General features: G+C 64.1%; 2 protein-coding genes across 6 annotated transcripts in view; one reads left to right on the top strand and one right to left on the bottom strand.

Annotated features, from left to right (window-relative positions):
• Window positions 1-304: 304 nt before the first annotated feature.
• Window positions 305-2,933, top strand: IRF7 (interferon regulatory factor 7). 3 transcript variants are annotated; one of them, XM_011930001.1, is made up of 10 exons: window positions 433-452; window positions 538-700; window positions 784-997; window positions 1,244-1,299; window positions 1,375-1,600; window positions 1,742-1,828; window positions 1,914-1,994; window positions 2,067-2,456; window positions 2,545-2,663; window positions 2,749-2,933. In XM_011930001.1, the coding sequence occupies exons 1-10, from the start codon at window positions 433-435 to the stop codon at window positions 2,902-2,904; spliced, it is 1,512 nt and encodes a 503-aa protein (XP_011785391.1). In that variant the 3' UTR covers window positions 2,905-2,933. The 3 variants fall into 3 exon arrangements, with proteins under 3 accessions (XP_011785390.1, XP_011785391.1, XP_011785392.1); XM_011930000.1 differs by having other exon boundaries at window positions 305-700; XM_011930002.1 differs by lacking the exon at window positions 1,742-1,828.
• Window positions 2,934-3,567: 634 nt separating this feature from the next.
• PHRF1 (PHD and ring finger domains 1) overlaps window positions 3,568-8,545 on the bottom strand; it is a 30,733-nt gene continuing 25,755 nt past the window's right edge. For all 3 annotated transcript variants that reach the window (XM_011929996.1, XM_011929997.1, XM_011929998.1), the window contains exons 13-17: window positions 5,555-8,209; window positions 5,064-5,215; window positions 4,652-4,912; window positions 4,334-4,462; window positions 3,568-3,767 (exon numbers count right to left, since the gene is read on the bottom strand). In XM_011929996.1, coding sequence (XP_011785386.1) covers window positions 3,624-3,767; window positions 4,334-4,462; window positions 4,652-4,912; window positions 5,064-5,215; window positions 5,555-8,209 — 3,341 coding nt within the window. In that variant the 3' untranslated portion in view covers window positions 3,568-3,623. The remainder of the gene's footprint in view (window positions 3,768-4,333; window positions 4,463-4,651; window positions 4,913-5,063; window positions 5,216-5,554; window positions 8,210-8,545) is intronic.

Here is an 8,545-nt window from a genome sequence, read left to right as displayed (position 1 = left end):
GCGGAGATGAGAACGGGACGGAGATGGGATCGGGGAGGGTGCGAAGCGCCACTGTTTAGGTTTCGCTTTCTCGGAAGCCTGGCCCACCCCCGACGTGGCCTTTCCCGTCCCCGCAGGGTCCGGCCTGCACCGGCCCGGCAGGCCTGGACACTGGTTCAACACCTGTGACTTCACGTGTGCGCGCCAGCCATCCCTGCAGTCACACCTGTAGCCCCCTCTGCCAGGAGATCTACACCGAGGCAGCGTCGTTGGCTACAAGCCCTCAGTCCACACCTGTGACCTCCACCACCTGTGACACCTGGCCACACCTGTGGACACCTGTGACACCTGGCCACACGACCGGTGGCCGCGGCCTGGCGTCTGCAGTGACAGGAGCCCTTACCTCCCGTTGTAACACCTGACCGCCACCCAACTGCCCCTGCACAGGGAGCAATGGCCTTGGCTCCTGAGAGGTAAGAGCCCGGCCCACCTTCTCCAGATGCCCATCCCCGAGTGCCCTGCAGCCGGCCCTGACTCTCCGCGGCTGGGCACCCGCAGGGCGGCCCCACGCGTGCTGTTCGGAGAGTGGCTCCTTGGAGAGATCAGCAGCGGCTGCTATGAGGGGCTGCAGTGGCTGGACGAGGCCCGCACCTGCTTCCGCGTGCCCTGGAAGCACTTCGCGCGCAAGGACCTGAGCGAGGCTGACGCGCGCATCTTCAAGGTAGGACCCCGGCCCCGCCCCGGGTGGGACGACCCGCCTAGGACCCCGCAGGCCCAGCCCACGTGTTCTGTCCCCCACTTCAGGCCTGGGCCGTGGCCCGCGGCAGGTGGCCGCCTAGCAGCAGAGGCGGTGACCCGCCGCCCCCCGAGGCTGAGGCTGCGGAGCGCGCCGGCTGGAAAACCAACTTCCGCTGCGCACTGCGCAGCACGCGCCGCTTCGTGATGCTGCGAGATAACTCGGGGGACCCGGCCGACCCGCACAAGGTGTATGCGCTCAGCCCGGAGCCGTGCTGGCGAGGTGAGCGACGCTGGCTGCCAAGCGCATTGGCATTCGTCCTGCCTGGGGAACAAACATTCTCTGGATCAGAATTGGGTTTTTAGCAGCCGTTCTGGGAGAGGTTGCCAGCAGGCCCAGGACAGTTGGAGCCGCATCCCCACCTCCTCAGGCGGCAGCACAAGGAAGCTGGTGCGGGTTACGCCAGGCTCTCGTTGCGTCTCTCACCCTGGTCTCGGGGCCTAACACCTGCCCCATTCTCCCTCAAAGGCCCAGGCACGGACCAGACTGAGGCAGAGGCCCCCGCGGCTGTCCGGCCACCGCAGGTAGTCTTCTCTCTGCCTGCCTCTCCTCTGGCCAGGCCACGGAGCTGCTTATGCTGACCCTGACTTTCCTTACAGGGCAGGCCCCCAGGGCCATTCCTGGCACACGGAGATGCTGGACTCCAAGCCCCAGGCCCCCTCCCTGCCCCAGCTGGTGACAAGGGGGACCTCCTGCTCCAGGCAGTGCAACAGAGCTGCCTGGCGGACCATCTGCTGACAGCGTCATGGGGGGCAGATCCAGTCCCAGCCCAGGCTCCTGGAGAGGGACAAGAGGGTCTTCCCCTGACTGGGGCCTGTGCTGGAGGTGTGGGCAGTGCCGTCGGGGGGTGGGGGGAAGCATGGAAGGGGCCAGTGCACCTGGATGGACACTTAAGAAGCAGGCTGGGGATTGGGGAGCTGGAGAAGTAGGAAGGGACCACCGTTCCCAGTGAACTCCCGTCCTCAGGCCCAGGGTTCCCTGCCGGGGAGCTGTGCGCATGGTCAGTAGAGGCAACCCCCAGCCCCGGGCCCCAGCCCGCGGCCCTAATGACAGGTGAGAGGGGTAGGGGTTGGGGGACCTGGGGCACAGGGAGGGGCTGGGGATGAGGTGCCAGCACAGGATTCCCTTCTTGATGCAGGTGAGGGCACGGCCCCAGAGCCCCCACACCAGGCAGAGCCGTACCTGGCACCCTCCCCAAGTGCCTGCACTGCGGTGCAAGGTGAGTGGGTCCCGGGAAGGGGGCAGCCTGTCCCTGCCCACCTCCGCCGCTCACAGCTTGGTCTCCACACAGAGCCCAGCCCAGGGGCACTGGATGTGACCATCATGTACAAGGGCCGCACAGTGCTGCAGAAGGTGGTGGGGCCCCCGAGCTGCATGTTCCTGTATGGCCCCCCAGACCCAGCTGTCCGGGCCACAGACCCCCAGCAGGTAGCATTCCCCAGCCCTGCTGAGCTCCCCGACCAGAAGCAGCTACGCTACACGGAGGAACTGCTGCGGCACGTGGCCCCTGGGCTGCAGCTGGAGCTTCGGGGGCCACAGCTGTGGGCCCGGCGCATGGGCAAGTGCAAGGTGTACTGGGAGGTGGGTGGCCCCCCGGGCTCTGCCAGCCCCTCCACCCCAGCCTGCCTGCTGCCTCGGAACTGCGACACCCCCATCTTTGACTTCAGAGTCTTCTTCCGAGGTCAGTGAGGTTCCTGCCTGGGGGGCTGTCTCCAGGGGCCCCTGGGAGCATGGGTCTGCCAGATACTCAGCAGAGGCCCCTTCTCCAGAGCTGGTGGAATTCCGGGCACGGCAGCGCCGCGGCTCCCCATGCTATACCATCTACCTGGGCTTCGGGCAGGACCTGTCAGCCAGGAGGCCCAAGGAGAAAAGCCTGGTCCTTGTGAAGGTGAGACCAGAGCCTCAGGGCCTGGGGAGGGGGAGGGAAGGCCACACGCTGGGTCACTGACAGACGCCCGATGCCTTCCTGGCAGCTGGAGCCCTGGCTGTGCCGAGTGCACCTGGAGGGCACGCAACGTGAGGGTGTCTCTTCCCTGGATAGCAGCAGCCTCAGCCTCTGTCTATCCAGCACCAACAGCCTCTATGATGACATTGAGTGCTTGCTCATGGAGCTGGAGCAGCCCGTCTAGAGCCCAGTCTAATAAAGAGAACTCCAGAACACGCACCGACGTCTTGGCTGGCGGGGAAATGGGTGTCGGCTGAACACGGGTGAGGCCCAGGGAGGGAGGGGACCTCCCTGCACACCAACTCACTTCTGTCTTCACCACACACATGACAGCCAAGCCTTGATTCAAAGAACAAGGCGCTTGAGAGGCAGGTGGCCACCAAAGCCACTCCCACCAGCTGTGCCGAGGGCAGGGAGGACATTTTCCCACACCCGACACCTGTCACCAGCCCTCGGGCTGCCACTGCTGCACCCTGCCTCCAGGAGGCAACTGTGTTGAGTGCAAACTTGAGCAATTATTTACAAGAGCACAACGTAATTGGAAAAGAGAAAGTAAAGATATTCCTAATTCAGAGGCAGAGGCACACAGCAGCTGCTGGCGGGAGGCCACCAGAGATTTATCAAGGACACGCCACCCTACCAGGAGCCCCTCCTGGCCACCAAACGCTTTATCTTCCAAGTATTAAATCAATCAAGAGGTTTCTAAAGATAATCCATTTTTGATAAATTAGAATGGAAACAGTGTATCTATAATATACATACAAAAGTGTCCAGTTTTCAACTGTAAGCAAGACAGGTGCACAGACCAGGTGTCAGCGCAGGAACCTGATGGCGGGCATGCTGGTGCCCCCGTTTCCCACTACTCCCAACAGCTCCCCGGGCAAAGCCCGTGACTGCCTGGCCTCAGCCCTCCGCCCCCTGGGTGGGCGGCTCCTCGCCGGCCTCTGGCTTCTTGTGCCTGCGCATGTGCCTGTACTTATCCACGTACGCCTTCACCAGGTTGGCCACCTTCACGGGGTTGATCTCCCCACTCTTGCTGTGGCAGATCTGGAGAAAGAGGAGCAATCACCAAACGCCCTTTCCCATCCCGATGTTCCGGGCCGGAGCCCAGGGCCAAAGCTGGGGTCCCTCGCCTGCCCTGCTCAGAAGCAGGCCCTGCGTGCGGCACGCAGACAGCGGCAGGGGCCGCCCCACCTGCCCTCCTGACATGTGAGACCCCCATCCTGCTCGATATGCCGCTCACAGGGCCACCGAGGGGCCCACGGTGTCGGGGGGAGCACGGGCTGAGACGTCACCAGGCACCTGCTCACTTCTGGGGGTCTTGTTCTCCCACCTGTAAGCTGGGCGTGCGCTGGGTAATTTCACATATCGCAAAACACATCTGCGTGGGCCTCACAGGCACTGAGCCACCCTCCTTCCTAACCATCTGCCGGGGCAGCCACAGGCAAACCCACCTGACCCCAGACCTGCAGGATGTGGCAACACAGCCACCTGACCTGGCTGGCTGACCTCGGACCTGCACTCATGGTCACCCCAAAGTCCATGTTGACGAGACAGCAGCGACGGGCTGCCCGTGACCCCAAGCCCCCCACACAGGCTCGCGCGCAGCCCACCTTCTGCACGGCCTTGCGCAGGATGTCCTTGTACTCCTCCTTGGTCACCTCCCTCTTCTGGTAGAAGGGCTTGATGGCCAGTTTCACCTCCTCCACAGCACGCTCCTGCATGTGCAGCTTCTTCATGTACTAGAGGGGGACCAATGTGTGAAGCGGCCAGGCAGGGGGCCTGGAGTCCCTCTGGCCAGAGACACTGCGGTTCTGGACACCCAGTTCCGGAGGCACAGGGACTGGCTTCCGCCCCTAAATTCAGCCCCGACAGCGTTAGTTTCAAAATAAGACAGGAACGTGGGCAAAGTGGGTGGCGGCAGGACTCACCTCCTCCTTCTTGGTTTTCTCTGCAGCTAGCCTGGGAGCCGGGGTCTTCTCCTCTGAGTTGCTGGCTGCAGTGGCTTGACTAGCTGGCTCTGAGGCTGGGGTCAGGGCAGTGGGCACTGGGGCCAGGGTCTGTGCTGCCCCACAGCCCACGAGCGGCAGGCTCCCCTGCAGGATGAACTGGACCGTGGGCTGGCTGACCAGTGCGCAGGGTGGGATGCTTGAGGGCTGGGCTGGGGCAGGTGGCAGGCTGGGGCTGTAAACCTGGGAAGGACACCCCCGCTGAGCACCGGGCCCTACGGCTGGCAGCTCTGCCCAGGAGCCGTGAGGCCTCAGCCCCAGCCTAGTGTGGCGTGTGTGGCATGGGTGCCAGGCCACTGCCCACAGCCCACAGCCCTCCAGCCCAGGCACCCACCTGAGAGGGGTCTGTGTCTGGGAACCCAGGCTCCGGAAGCACATGACTGGGAAGGGGCAGCTCGGAGAACGCCTGCCTGACCCCTGTGGGGGCCACGTCCTCCACATCCCAGGCTCCTTCTCGGGGCTTCTGTGGCCTGTGAAACAGTGCCCCTGGGGGCCCGACAGACAGGGAGGTGGGTGCTCTGTGCCCGCCCCTGCCCAGAATGCTATTTCACGGCTGGAAAAATCCAGAAAAGCGCCAGGAGCAAGGACCACAGAGCAGCCCTCAGATCCACCCCCAGCAGCAAGGGGAGGTTGCGAGGTGTGCCAGCTCCTAGCCACTGATCCCCCACCATGACCTGCTCTGCCCACCTGCAGGAGATCCCCACACCCACTATCCCAGTCTTCCCTGGCTCCAGAAGCTCCCTGTGGTGTCCGGGGCCCCACTCACTCAGGGCTCCTGTTCTCAACAGGGGCTCTGTCCTCAGCGGGGGCCGGGGCCCTACTCACGGGGGGCTCTGTCCTCGGCAGGGGCGCTGCTCTCTGACTCCTGCAGGTTCCAGGTGACCCGCTTCACCAGGGCTCTGGACCGCAGCAGGGGGGTCTGCAGAACCACCTCCTCAGGCCGGGCTGCCTCATGTGCCCTCCCACTCATGGAGGGGCCGTCTTCCTTCCCCACAGGGGCCACATCCAGGGGACTGGGCGCCTGAGCCTTCTCCGCTGCATCCGGCCTGAGCAAATGTGGCTCCTGGGGGTCCTCTGGCAGGGGTGGGGGCTGTGAAGGGTCTTCATCGTGCATCAGCGACACCTCCCTCTGGATGGCGGCCACGGCCAGGCTGGCTGGGGGCAGCGCGGGCTTTGGTGGGAAGTCTCGCTCTGGGGAGGAGTCTGTGCTTTCGGGAGAAGGTGGCGAGCTCATGTCATCAAGCTGGATGAAAACAGCTTCGCTTGAGAAATCGTCAAAGACGTGCCCCGCCTCCACAGAGTCACCATAATCCAGGTCCAGGTCATCGGGCTCACACTCGGCTGCCACCTCCAGGACAGGGGGTGCCTGCAGGGGGGCCTTGTCTGCCGTAGCCACCTCCACTGAGACATGTGCTTCCCCCAAGGCTGGCGACCTGGTGGGGAGGTCTTCCCGCCCTGGCTCCCCCTGTGCAAGGGGTGCTGGGGAAGCCTCCCTCACAGGCCCCTTCCTCTCTGGAGAATGGGACCGGGGCCTCGGCCGCTTCTCACGGGACCGTGGCCGCCTGTGCTCCCGCGCCCTGCGCTCCGAGCTTGGGGACCGGGACCTCCGCCTCCTCCGGTCTCGGGGCCATGCCGCGCTCTCCTTCCTGGCTGGCCGTTCGTGGCTGCGCTCCCGCTGGTGCTTGTGCCTGTGGAGCCTCTCCAGGCTGCTGGTGGGAGAGCACTCCCGCCCCCGAGGCCTGGACGGCGATCTCCTCTTCTTCCTCTTCCTGCTCTCATGGGGCTCATGGGAAGAACTGCCCGGGCTCCCCGAGCGTGACCGGGACGTCCTCCGGCTGTGGCCCCAGGGGCCCCGCCTGTGCTCCCTGCTCTTGTCCTTGGCTTTCTTCCTCTTAGCTCGTTCTCGGCTGCTGGAGCGGTCGCTGGAGGACCGCCGGCTCTTGGCCTTGGACCGCTGCCTTCTGGGGCGCTCCTCACCCACTGATGGTGACGCTGACCTCGAGCTCCTGTCCCTGGATTCAGAGCGCGTCCCAGAGCGCGTCCGTCGGTGCTCCCTGGCCACCCTCTTCCTCTTGGCCTTCTTCCTGCTGCGGGAGCTGGATGTGGAGCGGGACCGGGAAGGGGGCCTGAGCTCCACCACTCTGTGGGTGGCTGCCTGCGGCATGTCCGGGCTGGGTGGGGCTTCTGGCTGCAGGACAGTCACACAGGTCACTGTCCGCTCCTCAGAGCCAAAGAAGGTGCTGCAAGACGCCCCATCCTCCTCGTCCCAGGGCTCCGGTGGGGATGGCCTCCGCACCCGGGCAGCCAGGCCCTGGTTCTCTGCAGGCTCCTCTCGCTCCGTGTCAGAGGCCCCCTCGGCAGCCACTGCACCCCGGAGCTGGGACACAGTGGAGGACGGTCCAAGAGGGGGCTCAGGCTCTGTCCCAAAGATGCTCTCCAGGGTATAGGAGGTGACGCAGCGCACAGCCTGAACCGTCTGGGCCTTCGGGCTTTTGATGGAGATGGTTCGTGTGATCTCAGAGGGCAGGAGGCCAGGGCCAGACCTCTCGGGGCTGCTGCTCGGGGCGCTGGAGTCGGAGCCGGTGGGGTCGGACGGGTCGTAGACCTCACTCCGGAGCTGCTTCGTCTTCTTGATGGAGAAGAGAGGCGAGGGGTTCTCCTTCCTCTGCTCCTTGTTGTCCACGGGCCGGAACGTGTTACAGAAGCCAGGGCTGGAGAGTTGGCTGGAATGTGCCATGTTTCCAGGAATATTGATCCGGAAGCTCTCAAAGGTCGACCCAACCCCTTTCCCTCTTGATGGTCCCAGCGGGGCCATACTGCCATGGGAGCTGGGGGCTGGGGGCCGGGAGCTGCCCGTGTGCGTGCTGGGCTCCCGGGGGACCCTGCTGCTGGCCTCGCTCTCTGCCCGCGTGCCTCGCCCTGGCTGCCCGGCGCCTTCCCTGCCAGTCAGCCGGCTGATGCAGGCGCTGGGGATCTCGATGCTCTGCCCGTGGGCTGGGGCCGCGCCCCATCTGCCACCAGCGTCCTCCCTCCTGATCTTTGGTATCCTGGGCAGCTCAGAGATGTCTGTTCTTTTGGGCGCGGGTTTCAGGGGAGGCCCTGGCACCGCACTGCGACACGGGGGGTTAGAATCTCTGCTTGAGATCTTAGATGCGGCAGAAGCAAGGGGCAAAGTGTGCTTGTTGGTGCCGCTGAACCGGGGGCTGGGACTCTGTCTGAAGCCAGGCACGCTCCCATTGGACAAGTTCCGAGCCTGAACCGACCCAGGGGCTGCTGACGAGTCCAGCCTCACAGGTGCGCCCGAGGTGCGGGCCGGGATGCAGGACCTGCCTTGACAGCTTAGCCCTGTGCTCTGGGGCCTGTTTCCTGAGGGGCCTTGGACTGGGCTCCCTGAGGGCAGTGCTCGGGGCCGTAGGCAGTCCTTAGATCCTTCTTCCCCTCTGGACCGACTGCCTGAATTTCGCTGAAAAGAAACTGGAGCTAAAAAACAAAAAAGTCAATGGCAATCATTTCCCACCCACTCTTCTTAAATGTCAGTGGTTTAACTTTTATCACAACTGGTTTTCTGTGAGGTGGTGCGCTTTAAACTCCCGTTTGCCTGTTGAGGTGGACACCTTGCCTTTCCACACCCGGAGAGCTGCTTCAACAGCCACTCTGTGGATGACAAAGTACAGTGCCTGAGGCCATTAGGACGCGATATTCACCGGGGCGGGGGCAGTTCCCCAGTAGGACATGTTCTTAACCAGGTACTCGGGGCCCCACTCTGAAGCTGTGGGGCTGGGTAAGAACTCAGAGCTCACTGGGAAACTGCTCAAG

The sequence above is a fragment of the Colobus angolensis genome, unplaced genomic scaffold, assembly GCF_000951035.1.
Source record: "Colobus angolensis palliatus isolate OR3802 unplaced genomic scaffold, Cang.pa_1.0 Scaffold84, whole genome shotgun sequence".
In the NCBI taxonomy this organism is placed as follows: Eukaryota; Metazoa; Chordata; class Mammalia; order Primates; family Cercopithecidae; genus Colobus; species Colobus angolensis.
This window is presented reverse-complemented; position numbering and strand designations above follow the sequence as displayed.